The sequence below is a fragment of the Pteropus medius genome, unplaced genomic scaffold (assembly GCF_902729225.1).
Source record: "Pteropus medius unplaced genomic scaffold, Ma_sr-lr_union100, whole genome shotgun sequence".
Classification (NCBI taxonomy): domain Eukaryota; kingdom Metazoa; phylum Chordata; class Mammalia; order Chiroptera; family Pteropodidae; genus Pteropus; species Pteropus medius.
Genome location: NW_024344378.1, coordinates 46,388,894 through 46,412,209, shown reverse-complemented (window position 1 = coordinate 46,412,209; position 23,316 = coordinate 46,388,894). Strand labels below are relative to the sequence as shown.

The following is a 23,316-nucleotide window of genomic DNA, read 5'->3' as shown; positions in this document are numbered from 1 at the left end:
TGAATATTGATGTGTTTCTTTTTTCTTTTCAATTTTCTTCAAACCAGTTTCAAGGAGAAAGATGGTTTATTCTTTAAAACTCTTGAATGTGCGACCAAAGATCTTTTTTGAAAATTGTATTGTAAACACAAACAATGATACAGCCAGTTTTTAGAATATTATGCTGTTGTTAAATGTTCATGACAAGTTAGCTAAATATTTGGTATAATGCTAAGCAAAGGAAGCAAAATATATAGTTTTATGTCATATATAAAAATGAATAATTCTTTTATGAAAAGCAAGATGAACTCCACAAAAAATGTCTGGAAGGAAACACATAAAAATGTTAACAAATGTCTCTAAATAGCATTTTCTTCTTCCCTCCATTTCTCTATATCTTAATTTTTCTATGATAAAGATTTAATATATAGATAATTATATGTAGGTAAGAGCTTTTAAAATGGATAATTCTGAATGTGTTAGAAAAAAATAAGAATCATAGCGTCATACATATAAACAAAACACTAAGTTTATCTTTGTTCTGACAAATTTATCTGGTAATTATTAAAAATGTAGTTGCAATAAAAAATCTGAATCTCTATACCTTCCCCTTAATTTTGCTGTGAATCTTAAACTGCTCTAAAAAAATAATAAAATCTTAAAAAAAAAAAAACTCTAGAAGATAAACATTTTCTGAAGAAAAAAGTCAGAACAAAGGAAATTAAGCTTTCGTAAGACAAAGGGAATTTTTCTCCAATGTCCAAAAGTCTTGAGGAAAGAAATATTGCAAATTTTAGTTAAAATGTCAATCATGAAAGTAACACACACTCTCATAAAAGAGAAAGTTTTTTTCTCCATTACTTAATTGTCTGCCAGGAAGAAGTGACAACTTTCAATTCAAGTGACCGTCTTCTCTGACTTCTGTGATTCAAACCCCCAAACAAATGTGTTACTATGGTTACCCCAAAAAAGATTAATATGGAACAAGTAACTCTGGCTATCATGCTTTCGACTCTAATTACACTGAAATTTTACTTGCAAAAATACTTAAGTTTTAAAAAAAGAAAACTGGCAGAAACTACAACTCAATCTTGCTACCTCATTGTAATGGTAGTCTATGCCTAGACTAAGTCAAGTGGAGTGTTGAATTTCACTTCAAGAAAGAAAAAAGCAGCAACTGGGATCAAGAGGAAAAGACAGTATCTAGTTCAAGTGAAGTCATAAACCTTTTTAATTATAAGCTAGTATGCCAAATTGGTCTATAAATTTTCACATTTATAGAGAAAAGTGTACTCATAAACCCATTTTAAACTTCAAATATAATGTAGACTCCATTTTCATGTTACTTACCACAGATCTTAAAACTCACAATGACATCATTGTGAGAATAACACATTACCACACATACACTTAACCATAAATATTGTTGAGTTCTTCATAAGGAGCTTAAGTGAACAATTATTTCAAGTTACAATAACAATGACAGGACCGAACTGATATGTTTATATATACTGCAGTTATTTTCATTTGAACCAAAATGAAATGCTTCTTTTTAATCTCAATAGCAAATATAACCATTATCCCTACCAACAGAAAACACTGCCTAAAAAAAAAAACAGTTAATGCATCACTATAGCCAGGCATCAAATCAGATAGGTACGAAAATACTGTAGCATATATTAGAAATCATTTCAGGACAACCAATGAAATAAAAATTAAAAATTCTTTCCATACAAAAGATGTTCCCAGATAGGAAAATACACTCACTCAAACGTGCATCTTTAAAAGAGGTACATATTAATCCATTCAACTACTTGAGTGCCTGTGTGTTAGGCATTCTTTTAGGTGCTAACAATTCTGTAGTGAGGAAAATGTTCCAGCTCCAATGGAGGGGACAGGAAGGAATAGCAAGTAATATGTAAACACACAATATGCTGGAAATGCCAAGAAAAAATAAAGCAGAGTACATAACGGAGAAAGGGAGTGTTTAGTAGATGGGGAAAGACTGCATTTTTATACAGGCAGATCATAGAATATATTTGAGCAGACAAGAGAGATAAGATATAAGCAAACCTGCATGTATTCAGGAGAAGAGCATTCTAACTATAGAAAAATGCAAATGCAAAGACTCTGTGAGGTAGGTACATATCTGGCATGTTTGAGGAACAGCAAGGAGGTATCACAATAACGGAGTGGGCAAGGGGAAAAGTGGCAGCAGTTGGGGGTCAGACAAGGAGCCAAATGTTCAGCAGTGGTGAGCTGGCTGGCACCAGACGAAGAGCAGATTGTTATACACTCTTTGAATCCCATAGTGGGAGTAATTATACCACAGAAATAGGCAAACACTGCAAATCAGAGGCTTTTCTCCCTCTAGAGAACCAGTTTATCAGTATATTGTAGCCTGTAGGCCACTTTAAGTATAGTCATGTGCCACATATCAACATTTTGTTCAACGATGGATCACAAAAATGATGTTGGCCCCATAAAATTATAATGAACCAAAAAAATTCCTATCACCTAGTGATGTCACAGCCATGGTAATATAGCACAACACATTACTCATGTGTTTATGGTAATGCTGGTGTAAACAAATTACTGCACTGTAATAAAAGTATAGCACATAAAATTATGTACAGTACATAGTACTTGATGATAATAATAAATGACTTACTGGTTTATGTATTATACTTTTTAATTGTGATTTCAGAGTACACTCTTTCTATTTATAAAAAAAAATTTTTGCTGTAAAGTAGTATGCCATTTTACATTGGCAGCAGCCTCATACCACTCGTTTACCTCATCTCTTGATTATATCATTTTCTCTCATGCTTGATCTCATGTTGTTTTGTGTAGTAACATGTTGTACAGGTTTGTAGCCCAGGAGCAATAGGTTATACCATATAGCCTAGGTGTGTAGTAGGCTATACCATCTAGGTTTGTTTAAACGCAGTCTATGATGCTTACACAATGAAATCACCTAATGACATATTTCTCCTAATACATTTCCATTGTTAAGCAGTACATGACCTGTACTTTGACTTTTACTCTTGAGTGAGATCAGAAGCTGTTGGAAAGGTAGTCTTCTGCCTGGTATCATCACTCCCACTACTCGAGTTCTGACCACAGAGAACAAAGGACAAAAGCAGGAAGACTAACTTTGAGGCTATCAACATAACCCAGGTGAGATATGTTGCTGACCTAAACTCAAGTACCAGTAGTGAGACAGTGAGGAAAATTCCAATTCTGGATACAAAGTGCTGTTCTGATCTGAATCAGTGGCAATAGTAAATAAGCTTCCTGCCTGCGATTCAAAGATATCTACCTCCAATCTAAACATGTCATTCCTGGTTCTGAATGAAGGCTGCTAGTTGGATTTATAAAGAGCTTCAAGAAACACAAAGAACCAAGAAAGAGTCTTAGATGTACATTATAGAGCTTCAGATATTAATGGTTCCATTATCATTTGAAATGATAAACATATACATTTATTAAGCACCTGTTATATATAAGGCACTGCGGGGGATACAAAAAAAATCTATAACCTAAGATCTCAACCTCAAGGAAGTTACAACCTAAATTCTAAAGTAAATCATTCATATATAAAAAGATACTGATTCAAGGCAGTGACAGTACAAGGTGTATGGTAGGGCTAATTCTAGAAATTGGAGGGAGGGAGAGAAGGAAAAAAAAAATCACTAAATAGATGGGACTTGAGCTTGGCCTTGAAGGATGTATAGTATAAGATTGTGAGAGAGGGAAGAAACGAACAAGTAAGGGCCTTGCAGGCGGTGGATCTGCAAACTAAAAGAGCTAGGATAAAGGTAGGAATGCACCTCGTAGTCGGGGACTGGACTACTCAGGCATTCAGGAGCACGAGGAGATGGAGACATGTATTTGAACTCCCAATTCCATCACTTATAGCTTAGGCATGTTAATGTAGAACCCTCCAGCCTCTATTTCTCCAGCAGTGGCAATTATAGGACGTCATAGGACTAAACTATATAAAATCATGTATGTATGAGTGCTTCACATAACCTGAAAGTTAGTAAGCAAGTCACTGGTTACCAAGAACAACATTATCGTTAAAGAGAGAAAGATAGATTGGAACTCAATTGTAGAAGGCCTTGAATATCAGACTAAGGAATTTGCATTCAATCCTATAGGTAGTGGCAAGCAAAAGTTTTGCACGAAAAATGATTTCGTAAGTGAAATTTTAGAAAGATAAATCTAGCAGGAATATATAGAATGGATTGACTGCAGAGGAAACACTGAAAGAGAGTTGCTTTTTAGATAAAAGTCCAGACACATCATAAGAGTTTAAACAAGGGTAAAGGTAATGATAATGGAAACAAAGTGAAACATAAGTGAGGTGAGAAAGGTAGGTTCCAACTAAGATTTAGTTAGTAACTAAAAGGATGGGATATTGAACTGTACTCTTAAGAAATGGTTAAGATGGTATATTTTATGTTATGTGTATTTGACCACATTTAAAAAAAGAGTAGGAAAGTATTACAAAGGAAAAGAGCCAAAAATTAATTTTTAGTCAAGTAACAGAAAGAACCAAAGGTACCAATATGAAAAAAACAATAAAGTCACAAAAAGGAGCTCCACTTGGGGAAAGGACTGTACATTCTTGTTAGGTTTGAAGTGATGCCTTGACAACCAAAAGAACATGTAGAATATCAGAAGGGAAAGACTGAAGCTCAATCACTACAAATACAATCAGTGAGAAGGAGAAATTCTAGCATGTGAAAATACAATAATATATCCAAGTCACAACTTGGCTTATCAGTCTTTACTATAATTAAAAAAATAAAAAATATGGATGGGCACTGTGACTTGGGGACTCTACTTAACACAGATTGAAAAGGAAAAATATATTTTCTGAGGCATCCCCAAAACCTGATTACAATAAAAAGCAGCCATTAACGCCACCTACATCATTCATCTTATAATACTAACAGGACTGTAACAGCTCCAGTAACGCAATGGCAATTTGATAATCCTAAATTCGGATGACAAATATTCTTCCAATATAAGGTTAAGATGTTCAGTTTGTTCTCCAAAATTCCTTACATGTTAGCAGTGAATCTTGTACTATGTACTTTTTCCATAATTACTAATACTTTTTATGTACTCTTTCCTTTGAAGTATAACAATATAGAAAAGTATATAAGTTTAGTAAATTTTCACAAAGTGAACACATGCATGAAACCAGTACCCAAAACAAGAAACAGAAAGAACGTAACGAGCACCCCAGATGGTCGCTTCAGACCCCATTCCAAACACTTTCCTCAACCCCCAACAAGGATAACTAATCTCCTGACTTCTGACACCACAGATTAGTTTTACTTCTTTCTGAAATGTATGTAAAAGAATTACAGAGTATGTATTCTTTAGCATTTGGCTTCTTTTGCTCAGCAATGTATTTGTGAGATTCACACATTATTACATGTAGTTGTAGTTTGTTCATTCTGATCACTATTTAATCTCCATTATGTCATTGTACCAGAAACTTATTTATCCATTCTACTGTTGATAGGCATTTAGAAAATTCCAATTTGGACGATTATAATTAGTCCTGCCATGAATATTTCTGTCCATATCTTCTGGTGAATAGAAGCACAAAATTCTGTGTGTATAAATCTAAGAGTGGAACTGCTGAGTCATAGAGAATGCATGTGTTCAACTTTAGTAAGTAAAGAACTTTTAAGGAAGAAATATTTTAAGGTCTTTATAGGGAAATTGGAATGACTAATGATTTTTCAGAAAGTGCTCCCTTCAAAAACTACTTTCAGGAAGGTAAACATATTCAAGTAGGATAGCTGATCCACATTGCTTCCAAAGAAGGCAATTCACTTTAGAATATTTCCACCAGCAATTTAATCTATGACAATAACAGAAGTAACCAAGTTTGTCTTGCCCTTTCTGGAACTGAAGATGCTGAAAATTTAGAAATAAACAATTAAAGAGCCATTAATGTTAATAAAGTAACCACTTTCTTGACTTGTTACAGAATACAAATGTTACAAGTCAGAACTGGGCAATAGTTAAACCTGTACTCGTTTAATCATACTCCTAGAAATTAAAAGGGACTTCAGAACTAGTCTAACCTTCAGGTAGATGCCTTCTATATCAGTGAGCATGCTAATAAACCTTTATTTAATCCTGGAACACAAAACAAACATTAGGCAAAAGCTAAGGGAATCTGGATAAAGTACAGACTTTAGTTAATAATAATGTGTCAATATTGATTCATTAATTGTAACAAAAGCACCATATAATGGTGAAATGTTACTAACAGGGGGAATGAGGTGGGTGTAAATATGTGTGCTATCTTCACCATTTTCCTGGAACTCTTAAACTTTTTAAATAAAATTTATTTTTAAAAATCCATTTAAGAATAAATAAATTTATTCTTAAAAATCCAGATTATGCAACATAATCTGCAGATTCAAATACACCTGCTAAACTTTTCTCAGAATGCAATCCAGATGCACTTTAAGAGCTAACAGACATCTACATGTGTGTATATACACACACACTTTCCGTCTATGGACTTAGACACATAGACATATGGGGGAAGCATTCTATCTACTCTGATTTTGGTTTTGCTCCTAGGTATAAAGTTATGAACAAGGTTCAGATTTCCTTTTTTATTCCAACTAATATAAACTTTTTGAGTATACACTACAAGTACTTAATGAATTATTAAGAAACAATCCCTGTCTATGGCCATGCCATCCTGAACAAGCCCAATCTCATCTGATCTTGGAAGTTAAACAGGGTCGGGCCTGGTTAGTATTTGGATGGGAGACCACCTAGGAAGATCAGGTGCTGTAGGCATAAAAATAAAAAAATAAGGGATTGTAAGCTGACAAGGTCCTTACAATCTGTGAGGTCAACCAAGGGTTGCCAAGCCTAAAAAAATAAAATAATAAAATAAAATAAAGAAAAGAAACAATCCCGCAGTTATCTTTAAACAATAAAATAAAGGTATCCAAACTCCAAGTAAGGTTGATTCTCCAATAAATCATATTTTTGTGGTTTAAATCATTGAGTCCTTGCTTTCACTCAAGGAGGAATAAAGGAAAAGAAAAAGATTGTGCCCTACGACTAGATATAAGACCTAGAGGGAAGACCTCTGGGCAAGGAGCAGGAGATCTAGCTTCTAGTTTCAGTTCTGACACTAATCTCTGTGATCCTTAAACATTTTGCTGAACATCTCTTTTCCTCAATTTCCATGATCTCAAGCCCATTCTAACTCTATTTGTTGCATGAATCAAGAGGTCCTTTCGTTATCACTACTTGGTTATGCCAGATATCCTAATAAAATCTTTTCAGTTATCTGTTTTATAGGGGCTTTAGAGTATCTAAAAAGAAAAATAATATCCTGCCACTGAATGGATGTTTACACCTACTGAGGGATGGGGGTGGAGTGGTGGGGAATATAATAGAAGGCAGACTGAATTCATACATAGCTTTCCATTTCATTAACCTGTATTAGTAATCCCACCACTATACATATATTGCAAATATTTGCTTGCTAATCAGCATTATGATACAGGTCATGGCTTTCTCTTTAGAAAACTATTTGACTTCAACTGTGGTTCCAGAAAGTTTATATCTAAATGTAACTTGAAGTTTGGTTCTTCTATAGCAGGAGCTAGCAAATTTTTTTCTTAAAGAAAGCCAGATATTTTAGGCTTTGTGGGCCATATGGTCTCTGTCACAACTCAACTCTGTTGTAGTAGTGCAAAAGCAGTCACAGACAATATGTGAACAGATCTGTATTCCAATAAAACTTTATTTACAAAAACACACAGTGGTCTCGGCGATAATTTGCCAATCCCTGTTCTATAGTATCAGGGGAAGAAAAATCAACTGGCAAAATTGATTTTATTAAACCACGTCATGAGTTCACACTGAAATAAACTGTGTTTTGTTTGCAGGGATAAAATGCTTATGAATCATGATCTTCACATACCTGAGAATGTTCAAGATTCCCCTGCGTGAACAGGTCACATCACCAATACCTAAGACAGAGCAGGAAAACACTCTCCCTTACATGGTTGTAATGACATAACAGGGGATGTGTTAATTTATATAGGCAAAATTTACAAGGTGACCTGCAAAAGTAAAATACCAAGTTTTAGCAACTTTAGCAATAAATACAGAAATCCACAACTCATTAATGCTAAATATCACTTCTTCAATAAATTAAGGTAAATTAACTCAGATAAATGTCAAGGTGATTGGCTTTCCTGGGAGAGCTGTTCTTTTTTCCATGCAGCCCAGTTGGTTTAGAACAGCAGACCCCTGGTCATCCATAACCTGTTTAATTTCCAAGCCAGAGTAACTAACTGTTTGCACTAAAACAGAAATTCTGATTCTTTCTAGGATGGGATGGGGGTTGCTCACCTACACATGGTCTAATCAAGCCAAAATCAAATCTATCAGTCCTTAAGGTCTACCCTAGTAAAAATGTTCCATTCTGCAATAGTCACCTCACTAAATTCAGCACCATGTTAGCTACCAGGTGTTCAGTAGCAGGCTGGAGCAAAGAGCTGGCCCATAAGGATCAAGCAAGTGCCTTTTTAAAAACTAATCTTAAGAAGTTCCTCTACATGGCTTTGCAAAGTAAGCAAAAACCATGCCAAATAGTAAAAAAGGCACTTACTTGACTCCCACAGGCCAGCTCCACACTCTAGCAGCTAAGATGTCACTGGCATGGTACATGGAGAGTGAGGTGGAAACGATATCTTGCCAACCACTGTAGGAAAGGTAGTGAAAGACCTAAAAGAATAGAAAAAAGTAAAGTCAATGTCAAAGGTAAAGGCCCTCCTGAGCCTACTGACGTGGGAACCTCAGCATATAATGCCAAAAAAGAAAAGAAAGTCTGAAAAGATCTTGTTTAGGTCAATCTTAGATGCCAGTTAGTTATGACAGTGACACTTAGGACAAGAGGGCACTTTTAAAAGAATGAGTTATAACCAGATTGGTTATAAGAACCTCTGAAATGTACTTTTTCTCAGGGAAAAAAAGTATTGAATCTTTAATAACCACATAACAAGCTTATACAGATGTAAAATAGAGATGCCAAAGCAACAACTCATAAACCAATACTTTAAAAATAGTTTTAAAAAAGGGAAATTTTTTCACCCCATCCCTATGCTTCCAGCATTTAAAAAACAGAACCATAATAAACAATGAAGAAATAAGAAATGTTTTTAAAAACTTAAGGGGATGTTGACAATAGAAGACTCAGGCTATTCAGGTTCATTCAGGAACTTCCATCAGTTTCTCAAACAAGTTTACGAAACTTAGAAATTTTGGTGCACTAAAAAAAAACTGATTCATTTGCCTAGCCACACAAACTCTCTGGTTTAGAAGTTGTTTCAAAATACCTGACACTTGGCAAACTGAATCAGAGATTATTCAAAAACAAGAGCAATTTTTTCAAAGCCTGTTCATACACCACTACCTTCTCTTCCCATACCAAATTCCCAACTCATACTAATCATGGGTAAAATAATTTGTGAAAAGAAAATTTGTGTGATTTGCAAGAAAAACACCAATAGTGAATAACAAAAAATCATTCTTAATTAGCATTACTGTCACTCCTTCTATCTAATCATACCTACCTCCCGCTCCCCAAAAAATCTCTTCTTTTACTTACAGGTCCATTCAGCACCCTTAAGAACCATAATGGTAGAAACAGTGCATTTAATCATTCTTGAGGCACCAGAATCCATCCAATAAGGAAAAGCAAAATAATCTAAGTTTTCATTCTAAATAAGTTTTAGCCTAAAGACTATTATTGCATTATCCTATAATTCTAATATGCTTAAAGTTGAGTCACATTTTTAAGGTAGTCTGGTGATTCAAGTTGCACAGGTCTCAATTAATTTAATTAGAATGAGATATTCACTGTTAATAGCATATCTGGCCAGACTACATCTTGGGTGCCTAAATAACATTTTCTTCTCAATTTTGGCTGTGTTTGCCTTGCCTTAGCAACAGTCCCTGGAAAGCATCCCATTTATTAGTGTTTCCCTTGCTGCATCAGCATCTCTGGTTAATGCGCTATAGCAAATCATTTGGAGGAACAACCTGAATGAAGCTCTGTACTGTGTATTTTGCAAAATTTTTCAAACCACTATCAAAGATGTTACAAATAAAACTGCATGAAATTGGGGAAAAAAATATTTATCGGAGATTGCCTTTTTAAAACAATTACTACAAGGTAAATATACACTGGCAAATACATATATGAGATTTATTATTAAAACAATTATTTCATACCACTATCTGCCTCAAAAAAAACTCCCCATTCCCAGACCTTGTTTTCCTTTGCTCCACAAAACCGTGACACAATTCAAAATAGTCTTTTTATCATTTGAGACACATATTATTTTACAAAATAAAGAAGATAGTCCCCAATTGCGAATTATTCCAAACACACAGAAAATAAACAATAAATACCAACATGTTTCCATCAAAAAACTTGTCTGCACTTGAAAAATCTGAGAATTTTAATGCTGTAAACCAAGTTTTTGCTGCAGCAGCTCAATCCCTCGTGAGCTCACTGTATTACAGCAGATGCTGTTCTGCATTTTGCACAAGACATGTTCATCTGTCTAATGAAACATTACTCTTCTCTGTCTTCTCTTGGGAAGTACAAAGGGGTTTTCCCAATTATGTGATAAATGAGGACATTCCACACCAAAAAAGGAAACTGGCTATTCTGAAAGTCAAAACAACATTCCTAGTCTAACTTTAAAAATGACATAATATATTCCTCTTTCCTTCCTCCCCTCAAAATATTCAGTTAAGAAGATTTTCAGTCAACAGAAGAATGGTTAAATATGTGAACTAGAGAATGAAACACCACAGAAAAGTAAAACCTGAATTATGAATGACGTTTAAATATTTTTTAAAAGTATTAAGCAAAAAGAACAAATTACATAAGGAAACATACAGGGTAATTATCTTCTTAAAGTTTAAAACATGCTTACAATACTATACAAGGCATATGTATATAAATATACATAGTATAAATACATGCATGGGAGTGGTAAACACCAATTTGGAGAAGATGTTACTTTTGAGAGACGAGACAGAAATAGGAAGGCTTCTTGGGGCAGCAATCATAGTTGTAGTTTTAATTTTTTAAGCTAAAGGAAATACATTATTCTACTTGTTTTTATAGACATACTTCATAATTTTTTTAAACAGACGTTCTCCTTGTAGGTTTGCCTGAACACAATATAATTTCCTTATGAAGGATCTCCCCCACATCCCGCCAAAAAAATAATAAATAGATAGATAGATAGATAGATAGATAGATAGATAGATAGATAGATAAACCTCTGGTGATGGAAGGGCCTTTTCAAGTGAGATTCTTTGAGAGCCTGCTCATCAGTAGTTATCTTCTGTCTTTTCTTCCACTAGTGCTGCTACTTTCTGATACTGGCTGTGATGTGACCTTCAGAGCCATAACTCAGGGCCCCAGCATGTCCCTACTTTTAATCTAACCAAGAATACTCATTTTAGGCAAGAAATCTATTACAGTTCCCTTTAGTTTTCCCCCTTTACTGCTATAAGCTCTAGCAATCATTAAAAAGAAAGCCATTTTATATTTAAAGCTCACCCGACTGTGACACTTGGCCAAGCTAGTAACTTGATTTCATTCTGACTCAAATGCCAATGCAGAATGAGATATTAAAATTAAAGAAAGTACTGACTAGAGTTCAGTTCTCCACCTGATAAGTGAATATTCCAAAATTCTGCAATGTTATACTATAATTCTATTTTATCATCTCAGTTATGCTTAGACAACATTTTGTTTTGAAGCTAAAGTCAGAGGTAGAAGTGAAAAAAAAAAGATTTCCTTTTTGGGGGGTTAAAACAAGAACAAAATAAAGAAATAAAACCCAACTATTAGCATGCATACGTGCAATGAGATTTTCACACAGAGTGTACCCTTGGAATCCCCTCGAAGATAAAAACAAAAAAATCACTACCACCTCTTCCTGATCAGAAAAGTCGTTTACCCTGTCTATTCAGCGCTTCTAGCACCAGGAGTCAAAGATCAGAGAAAGAGGGGCAAAAAAGGAGAGAAAGTGACAGACATTAGCTGATATTCTTATTTACAAAGGAAATGTAATTTTATCAAAAGCAAATCAAAAACTTTCAATCTTTTCGTTAGGTTCTTACTACTCCTTCCACTCCAATCAATCTGTCTTTAAATACTTCTTTAAAGTATTCTGACATCTATACTGTTTTAAAATGAAAAATAGGTTTTATCACACTTGGCCACTTGCCACAGCCCTGCTTCACAGCAGCTAGCAGAATTCTGGCAGTGCAAGACACAGGATACGGTGGGGGCAGAATGGAAATACAGAAGATTGCATCCAAAATAAACACCTCCAAAAATCTGTCATCTTTAGAAATATATATATGTAGCAAATCTAGAATTGGCAGCACCTCTTTCAAATAGTTCTTTTCTCTCTTCTGTAGTGCCCAGCCCTTCACCTTTCCCTCATCTCCCCTACTCACTCCAAATACTCACCAGGTAGATGCATTATGTCAATTTCTTAAATTTCTTACACATAATAGCACTACAGTTTTTTTCATTACTATTTTAACTTAGCATTTTATATAGGCTTGCTTGTTTCAGCACAATCTGTAAACTCTTTTTCTATGATTCCCATCACCGTAGTGTCTAGGCACAAAGGACAAGATGGTCTATGGCTGCATTATCCACAGGGTTGAGGATTTAGACAATGGTCTCTAGGACCTTTTAACTCACTGACTCCAAACCTGACTGAATGTCTATGTTCTTGACAGTGTATTAGGCTCAATTTACAGAGTTTGGGAAAATAGACTACTATGGGCAACTAATCACTTACTAAGGTTTTCACACTCTGGATTCCTCTAGTGTAATTACAAAAGAAAACAGAAACATTTTCTGTTTCAGGCTGGCAGGCCACGACTCAGAATTAACAAATTATTGGAACAGTACCATCTTACTTCAACACTCCAACATTAACTGCTTTTTTCCTTCTCCCATCTCTCCAACTCTGTGGAGTCCCCACCACATCCTCATTTCTTCATCCACTCCCTCAGTAGTTTGGGTTGGAAAAAGAAGACAAAAGAGAAAGATGAGACTAAAAGGCATAAGAACCTGTTTAAGGGGAATGCAGGGTAAACTTTCATCAAGATGTGAGAAGTAATTATACAAACTGTCCTGAAAAGGAACTAGAAGGCTATTTTTCTTCACTTCAAGCCCTTGACCCTTGTGAGAATAAGCAAATATGCACTTGAGTTTATGATTTTTATACAAGCCGCCCAATGAAATAACACAAAAATTACTTATAATGTGTTATATAAAAATGATATCCGTCTTAGGATTAAAGAAGCCCTTTAAGCTCACCTAATCAAGCATCCTTATTAAGACCAAAGAGGTTAAGTCACTTGCCCAAGGTCAAATAGCAAGTTAATGGAATAGAAAAGGAAAAGAAGCTTGAGTCTAACTCTATTATACCACATGGTAACTAATCTTCTTCAATTACTTTATTTTGGTGACTGGGAGAGACACACACACATACACTTTACCACTTCTATCGCTTCATTTATTTAACTACTTCACAAACTAATAAAAAATTCTGTGATGGTACAGCAATCCTTTGCTCCCATAAGATTTCAAAAGGCTCACCAACTACATTGCAAATACAATCTCCTCTGGTAAAGCAGATATTGAAATATCTCTAAAAAAAAGTCATAGTTATCAAATAAATAGATACTTACCTTTGTATTATAATACCTAGAATACCGAAGAATATGTGTTTTCTAAATAAAGCAATCTATTAAAGTACCTAGTCAATTAAAATGCTAGAGGGTAACTCCAAAGAACTTGTTCTCAATTATATATTTTTATTTTTATACCTCTCCTGAGAAACTGGGGTGACAGAAGCAGTATGAATCTCACATTTACATTTCTAATGTGGAAAGAAAGGTTGCTAAAATTTTACTAAGAAAAAGTTTCATGCTTAGAAATGACTATTTTTTTGTTGTTGTATTTTTGAGATAAGATCATCACACATACAATGCTCAATAGTCCTTAAAGGGAATCAAATATTACAAAAATGAAAAATTAAAAGGAAAAATGTCAAAGAAAATGACTCAAAATCTTTCTCTAATTAATGAACATAATGTTACAAGTATCTGCTTTGGAAGGGTATAACACAGAACATAATCTTTCAACAAAGATTTGCTGAGTGCTCATCATGCTATGTGAACTTTTTCATACTGTTGTGCAAATCCTTCCAGATTCTGATTATATGGCATTTAGCAAGGGAGGCAGGAATATGGATAGGTGGGCATCTAATTTGATATATAAATTTAAAAATCATTTTAAAATAATTAAACCAGGTCAGTACATTTTTATATACAAAAGTAGAGTCACAGAAAAGACAACAAAGCAGCATTTTTAACGTGACTGTAAAAAGAAACACACGAAGTTGCAGCACCTCAGCAAAGAGTCAGATAGGCCTTGAATTGAATTGTTTTTCTACCTGGTACTAGCTGATAGCCCCCATACAATCACCAAGTTCTATCAATTCTACTTCCTAAATCTCCCTTCTTTCTATTCTTTTTTCTATCCGCAGTGCTATCCTAGTTCAGGCATCTCTTGCTTGGTCCATTAAGATGTCCCTTACTGGTCTCTCTGTCTTTCTGGTCCCATCTTCTCCAGTCCTGCCTTCATACTGCTGCCAGAGTGACCTACCTAAAAGCACAAACCTTATCATGTGATTCCCCTACTTGAAATTCTTCAGATGCTCACCTATTGAATAGTAGAATTTTTCCAAACTGCGGCTTAAATTACAGAATCAATTTAAGTGAGTCCCAACCAGTATTCTTTAACAAAACAGAACAGAAATTATGTATGTCTCATAAATAATAAAAATATTGTTTCATAAAACTTAGTTTTATGCACACATACATATGCTGGGTCATAATATAAGATGTATTTCTATTGTGGGCTGAGTTTTAAAAAAACCACTGACCTACATAATAAAATTTCAACTCCTTCGCAAGTCCCTTCACAGCCTGATTCCCTCACAGTGGTGAAGGGACAGGCTCTGGAGCCAGACTACTTGGCTTTACATACAAGGTATGCCACTTGCTGTGTGATCCTGGGCAAGTCATTTACCAGCTATGATACTGGGTAAACCACTTAACCAGTCTGAGGTAACTCAGTTACACTATCTGTAAAATGAAGATAATATAAGTACCTACTCATAGGATGGCACAAGAATTAAGTGAGATTATTTATGTAAAGTATTTGGCACATGGTGCACCTGATAACTATTAATTACTACTGGTATCATTACTACTGTCCAGCCTAATCTCTGGCTATTCTTTCCCATAGTCCAGTTGTAACAAACGAATGACTGTTTCTCAAAAATGTCTTACTTCCTCATACTGTCATGTCTGATCTTGGTACTGCCTGGAATGTGGACCAGATCTTTCCAATCCCCCACACGTTATATTTCTGCATATTTCAGCGTAAGCAAGCAGCTCCACCCCCATCCCCACCCCCACCCCGTGACCACTCCCACTCTCTGGTACTAGCTGACGGCCCAACTACATTGCAAATACAATCTAGGTAGGTTTAAGTGCTCCCACTGAACCATCGTAAGGAAGAAAATAAAAGGCACAGCCAGTTACAGTCTTGTTTGTCCATGTCTCCTGGTCAGATGACCACCTCGTAGGCATCTCTCTTACCCAGCACAGCATCTCACAAAGAATAAGAGTCTGACAGATATTTTCTGAATGACTCCAGGTTACTTAACCTTTCTAGGACTTGGTTTTTTCATGTGTGCAATGGGAGTAGTATTTTGCCTGAGGATTGTTGTGTAGTATACTGTACAATGACAAAGAAGCAATGCTTAATAATTGTCAGGTCTACTAGGTGGGAACTTTTAGAATCCTAAACTAAATAACAAAGATCCCTAAGAAGCATACCTTATACCAAGCTAACACCTAGAGGGAAAGGTGGAGAAACAGATTTCTGAAAAGTAGTCAGGGGAAAGGATGGTGATACCTTTTAGAAAAAAAACATGGCTGAAGGAGCAGATGAAAAGGAAGGAGGACCCACACAAACACCTAGCATGGTACAGCTTTAATTCTAGCCAGATCGAGGATTATATCTCAGCTCCAAAACATCTGTTTTGTCCATCTTTGCTCCCTAGCATTTAAGAAGTGAGCCCATCTCATTCTCAATTTCCTCATCTATAAAACTGGGATAATAATACCTCTCATAGGATTATAGTGAGAATTAAACAAGGTAACACATGCCCTCAGACCTTAAATGCTTTCTTCTGTATCTATTCAGTCTATACAGGTCAGGCAGTTCAAGCTAACCTACATGCTTTCCTGTTATTTGACAAATTGTCAGTCACATTAACTTTCTCTAAACTAAAGTTTAAAGCAAAACAAACATTAATACTCTTAAACATCCTGTAATCCAACTTACTACAGATAAATAAGAAGTCCAAAAGAAAATTATCTTAGAAGGCAAAAAAGAAGTTTAAAGGATCATGTAACCTACAAGCAGTGCAGTTTTAAGACTGTATTTTTAAGAGTGACCTCTGGACAGCCTCATACACCTAAATAGGGTCTTCAAGAATTTTCTGGTGACTATTATAACTGCTCCCCAAGCAATAAAGGGGACAATAAATAGTAGGGAAAAAAATATGTAAAAACTGAAAACTTCAGTAACAAAGCATAAAAGATAAACAACCCACTCTTCTGGATTAATAAATACTATGAAAGCCCTTAAAGAACTTTAGGAAAGGCTCTTATTTTTAAAAGAACTGCCAAAATTCAATGTCATATTATTCAATTATTCCAGAACGGCTTTAGAAAAAGTTCAGTTTTGACATGCTATTAGACCCAGTTGGTGATGTAATTTACCAAGTTCTACTTTTATCAATAGAAATGATTCAAACCTATATACAGTATATGGGTCAATAACTCACTAAACTTATTAAAATTACTTTGCTTAGAGTCAACTTTAATTTTTACACAGGCTATCTCACTGCAAGAATTTAACAAAGTACAGTGAAATAAATGGATTATTTGTTGTATTCAACCTGCAGAGGACAAGTTTTTAACAGGTGTCATCAAGCCCTATCTAAATCAAGGAATAATTATTCAAGACTGAGTTTGAGTTTAGGTTTGAGTTGGAAGAATTTGACCCCGATTCTCTTTTTTAAAAAATCAGTCTCAGCTTAATCGTTTTAAAAATGTAACACAGAATTGTGTGATTTTGTAAAACAAAAAAAGAACTGAATGGGAAAACCAGCAGACGTGTGAGACATTTTCAGCTCCGTGGTAACTTGCTAGGCTACTAAGGAAAAAGCCATTTTACCACTCTTGCACTCCTGTTTCCTTAACCTAAGGTCTTTCTGAGCTCTAAATATTAGGATTCTTTTAAATACATATCCTCCATTGTAACATCTTAGTTTTCCTAAAAATATTTTGTTCCAGTAATTCTAATATATCCTTGAGCCATGGTAAAATATTAATCAAATAAAAGAATGTAGGATTCCCAAATATTGAGCGGCAATCTCGAAATCTTAAAAGGTAACCTTGCCCTTAATCACAGAAACACAGTAATTTTAAAGAAAACCCACAGGGGCGCAAAACTAGAATATAAAAAGAAATAAAAGCAACATCTCAGCAGTTATTCAGATAATGTGCTGTTACTGAAGAAGACCATGACCACTCCTTGATTTCAATTTCACACATGAGGCAGCCCCAAAACTAAAAATAATTCACATCTATTTTTGATGCTGCACTGTCTATTTAGATTTCCTCTTGGAGTAGAGTTCCAAAAAGCATATAGAGCCCCTTGAGATTTAGAAAAGTTCAAATAATCAAAATTTGTCGAATAAATCCATATTTACTCATTCAAATATTTTGTGGAGTTCAAAATAAGCAAGATTTTGAGATAAATAAAACGATGTTTGCTTCTTTAAAAACTAATCTGCTCTAAACATATTTATACAGACCCGTCAAACTCTTAATATTATAGTACAGGGGTCCCCAACCCCTGGACCAGTACCAGTTCATGGCCTGTTAGGAACAGGCAGCACACCAGGTGATTGGCGGGCGAGCCAGTGAAACTTCTTCTGTATTTGCAGCCGCTCCCCAGAACTATCACTGCCTCAGCTCCACCTCAGATCATCACACATTAGATTCTCATAGGTGCACCAGTCTCTGGTGCAAAAAAGGTTGGGGACCACCATTATAGGAAACTAAATGACAAATCTAGAATCTGATTCAAACATATATTCCTAATAACTTGGGTATTTATCATACTTTTGCTGGCTTTGGACAGAAAGCTAGTACCACTATAGACCCAATGCAATGGTTTGTCTCTATCATAAATTCTCTCCATCATAAAGAAGCATAATATACAATCAAAGACAAAACTGGCAATACCAAACTTAAAGCAATTACCCAAGTTTTGCTACCTAAGCAACAGGCCATTAAACAAGTCAAACCAGGGGAGGGGAAAGAGTACACCTTTTCATTGGTTAGTGGACAAAAGGGTGTATATTCAATTAATGCTTGTCTGAGTGTCACCTATACCCAGCACTGTGCTGGAGTTGATGAGAGACAGAAAGGTAGTAAATATACAATCTTTGCCTCATCTTTTCAGTAAGATAAGGTACCATAAATGAAACATTTAGAGAACAAGACAAGTCAGTGTCAATCTGTGAACCGAAAATAATAAATTCTATCAATTCTGAGAGAACAAAATAGAATAGAAAGGGATTAAGAACCAGGAACCACACCAATTAAGATTCAGAATAAGACTTCTTGAATCCACCTCCATTTAAAAGAATTTTAATCCCAATTGTCATTAACCACATATGTAACCTAAGTCACTTCCCTCACTTCCAATTAGGTCAGTTTCCTCTTCTGCAAAGTGAGGATGAGATTCAAAGGGGAGTTGTAGGTCACAGTCTCTAATCTGAAATGTACCTCAGAGGTTAGAGGAATGAGTAAGACTGAAATTCAGCTACAAGTACTGCATAAACATTTAGTATGGATATATGGGACACTGCCTTGTAGAGTAATTGTGCTAAGGGTGGATCTGGCCTAGTAAGATTGGGCCAGACCATGAGGAACCCAATTAAAGAATTGTGACTTGCCTCTGTGTCAGGCAATGTAACCCCTGTTAAAACTGAAATATCTTTGCCAAAGAACTACAATGTGTAAAGTTGAAAGGGACGACCACAAACTATAACAGAACAATGACAGACTTAAGAAAACTTGACATTTAGTAATTCAGGATAGCTGTTGACCATCTAGGAAATGCCAACAATCAGGCTGTCATAATCAGCCTGATTTAGCAAAAGAATTACACAGTTTGATTAAGCAAAAGAATTGCACGGTTCACAATGAAAGGCAGTTCCCTCCTTAAAGAATCATCCTTGAAAATAGAAGCCACCTTCACCAACCACACAGAAAGGCATATAATAAACATTTTATATCAGTCTTAGTTACAGTCACAAATTAGGGAGCAATAACAGGTTCTTCACAAAGGAAAGGAAAAATTCCAGTAGATGGTGCTAAAAATATTGACTAAGCCCCTGCACCTGTACTATTTACTCAATTGAATAATGTTTTAATGGGAGGGGGTATGTTTTGTAACTTCACAGTCACATTTACCAATTAGTTGAACTGTATTGCTTTGGACTCATTCTTCACACAGAATAGATGAATTTCAAAACACATGCCACTCAAGCAAAAAGTTAACCAGTACTGTAACTGGTAATGCCCCTGGCTCTAATTTACAATACTTACTACAGCAGAATAAAAGTGGCACAAGCTGGACTTGTGATCTAGTTCAATGCAGAGTGCCATCTGCTGCACATACACAGGATGTCTCCTATGCATGATTCCACCTGAATGTCTCTCAGGGACCTTTATAAGAGCAAGTTGTTTGTGCCCATATTTGCCTAACACATGTGTCTTAAATCAATATCTTCTGTAGAAGAATTTCCATTCATGGGATTTTGAAATAACAATACTTTCCTAAGAAACAGTAGTTAATTTATAAAGGAGGAGAGATGTAAAGGAGCAACTGCACTTTATAATCAGAACACAATAAGGGGGTTAAAATATCTGGAGTGCATTGGAGTCCTAAAACTCCATATTAGATGTATAATCCTGATCAAGTCTCTCCCATTCTAGGCTTCAATTTAAACGAATCTCTAAGAGTTACCTCTCAAATTGAGTCTTGTGAGGAAACAGTAACAGATGGAGACAGGTGTATACATGATGGCTTCAGAACAATCGCCAAAAAAAGAGAGAAAAACCTTTTTACATATTTTAAATAATCGGGTACAACTTTTTTTCAAAATCCTACAACTCTAAGTCCACTTACAAGTCACCAGTCCCATAATACTTCTGCCCTTCAGAAATAACACTGTACTTTAATGGTGCTTTCAGTTACAAATTCAGCGCATCACTTTTACGCACCCCGGAATAGCACAGAAGAACATTTTCAAGAAGTTACCCACACAAGGAAGAAACAGCCTGACAGATTCGCATAGTGGAAAATATACAAGGCACTAATTTTAAAATGCTAAATGAATACCACACCCAAATAGTTTTAAAAACAAATTGTGCAAAGTCAGAAGATGAATTATCAAAATAGAGAGATAAAGACAACTTGTGAAGCCTTTAAGTTGTTTGAGAAAGAGGGAGGGGAATACAATGATTTTAGGGTGGCCTTATGTTTTTAAGAGAACAAAACACATAACTGGAGGCTATGAAACATGCAAATCTAAACTGAACTGTGGAAAAGCTCGGCTCTCACCCAAAAGCTTCAGCAAAGCAATATGTCAGTATGCCAAATATGAAGTATGCCAAATTTTCTCACAAGAATAGGATAGAGTCCATACCTAGGGCTAATAATGACAATACCATCTTGCATTGAGTGCATTAGTTCTTCCCATAGCTCTTTCAGACACTTAATCTTTTGCTTTCATGGGGTCTTTGGGGTATCCTCTTTGAAAACCTCCAGTTCAGCTTCCTCTCAAGAGCTATGTAATCAGAACAATACAGGTGTATGTATTTGTTGAGGGCCGGAGGTACCACTTACTTTTATCAGGCTGTCGGCAGTAATGCTCTCATTACCACACTATACAACTTAGCCCTAGGAAATAAAATCTACACTCTTTCTCTCAGAGTTGGCCAGAAACCAACATATATGGGTCTAGAAGTCCAAAGGAAGAATAGGACCTGCTGACTTGTTTGGTCAAGAACTTCATGGCAAGTTGACCTCTTGCAACTGAAAAAAAATCACAGTCTCTCTCACACACACACATCCCAAGTCTGTTCAAATAGAAGCTCCAGTTCATTGTCAGCCAATGAAATAAAGCAATAGCTGGTTAAGACAACTACCAAATCCCTGCCTCTGTGTACAACTTGTCATATTCGCTTACCCTCTGCCTGCTGCCCACCCTTCCTTCTTCAGGCACGCGTGAACAAGCTTATGAATCAGCCCTCCAAAAGGACCACCGAGGACCTTTAAGGACCGGAGTGGATGGAGCTCGCCTCCTGAAGCAATGCAGCATCCATCCAAGGGAGCTGTTCCCCGTGCCTACACACGCAAGAAGTCACAGAGGGGGATAAAGTTTGATTTTCCTTCTTGCCCATTCCCAAACGGCCAAAAGAGGACAAGAGAGCGACCCCGCTAGGGTCCTGGGTTGCTCTCCGGGGACAGTTCCCAGAAGCATGGCACTGCCACTCTCCTGACACATACACAAGGCAGCCGCGGCAACTCAGGACACCCAAACCCGCCCAGAGGAGGAGGTAAAGGGGACAAGTTGCACGGGGCTCAGTTTGTGAACTAAGGGGCAGAGCTGTTAAGATAGAAGGAGGGAGGGACCGAGATCGGGGGCGGGTCAGTGAGAGGTTCAAGTCCCGTGCCTTCCCCGCCCTGGTGTCCCCAGTCCTGCGGGAACATCCCGCCGTCGCCCCTCCTCCTCCTCCTTCTCCTCCTCTCGGCTTCCTCCGCTCTCCCTCCCTTCCTGGTCGCCGCCGCAGGCGCCTGAAGGGCACGGCGGCTCCTCGGTGCCCGGCAACCTCGGGAGCGGCCGCGAGTTCAGGTAACTCGCCCGCTGCCCCGGCGGCCTGCCTGCCGGAGGCTCCCACACGCCAGCGCCGCCCCGCCCTCCCCGGAGCCGCCGGGCGCGCTCACTCACCGTCCGGTGGTGCTGCTGCTGCCGGTGGCGGCTGACGCTCAGCCCAGGGAAGCAGCCAGCAGTCAGCGCTCCGCAGCCGCCGGCGCCCCCGCCGCCGCCCCGGGAGGAAAGGAGCAGCAGGAGCGATCTACCTGCGGCGGCCGCCATCTCTCAACTGGAAACGGCGCCGACCCAGGCAGCGCAGCGGACGGCCGGGGCGGAGCTAAGACCCGCCACTCACCGGCGCCAAGCCAACTGCAGCCCTTGACTGAATTGATGAGGCGGGGCTTCCTGCAAGGTCCAATCCACAGGCGGGAGAACCACACTTGAGGCTGCCTGTCACTTCCAGAGTTATCTATTGTGGGACATAGTCAATTACGGGCAAATTCTAGGGAGCTGGTAATTGGCATCCGAGCCCCTCAGAATAGCAGCAATAGATATGGCACATTCGATTAGGCTAATCTGCACCAAGGAAACAGATTATTTGTGCAAAGCTTTGTACTTCGTGAGTGTTCTAAGTTGGCAAAATAGGTACCAAATTAATAATCATTAACTAGGTATGCTTGGAATTCTCAACGACACGCCCAGAATTATCATTCGTAACTGGTGGCATTTGGATATGCTGAAATGAAAACCCTATATCGTGGGGTGATCTAATGACCGTGATAAGTAACATAGTATAGGAGGGGTAGAATGATTATGATATGGAAGTCCCAGAATGAGTACATGCCATCAGAGTGAATTAAAAGACCCATACACATTTCAAATACTCAATTCATTTTTACAGCACCTTTATACTGATATTCTTACACTCTCCAGAAGCAACACTATTTTCTTACTACCTTTGACCTTGTGTGCACTTATTAAACTATAGAAACAGAACATATTAGTAATGTAATAAAAATCATGTAAAGGTTATTTTGATGACTTTTTATAATATAGCTAAACTAGGCATTAGAATAAACTTTGGAATAAGTCTTGATCCTTTTCTCTTGAAAAATACTTCTTTTCACAAGAAACGAGCTCATATTGAGAGCTTATTAAAGACCGAAAAAAAGAAGTT

The 23,316-nt window shown here is 36.8% G+C and overlaps 1 protein-coding gene and 1 pseudogene across 2 annotated transcripts in view; one reads left to right on the top strand and one right to left on the bottom strand.

Annotated features, from left to right (window-relative positions):
- Positions 1-22,440, bottom strand: part of MCU (mitochondrial calcium uniporter) — a 158,225-nt gene extending 135,785 nt beyond the window's left edge. The window contains exons 1-3 of one of the 2 annotated variants that reach the window (XR_005654789.1): positions 22,275-22,430; positions 8,660-8,775; positions 7,967-8,015 (exon numbers count right to left, since the gene is read on the bottom strand). Coding sequence is in view for 1 of the 2 variants with exons in the window: in XM_039872087.1 (XP_039728021.1) it covers positions 22,275-22,421 (147 nt within the window). In the remaining variant the exon portion in view is untranslated. Of the gene's footprint in view, positions 1-7,966; positions 8,016-8,659; positions 8,776-22,274 lie in introns of both variants that reach the window. The other variant, XM_039872087.1, reaches the window with a different exon arrangement.
- On the top strand, positions 6,707-6,825 carry LOC120609750 (uncharacterized; annotated as a pseudogene).
- Positions 22,441-23,316: the final 876 nt, after the last annotated feature.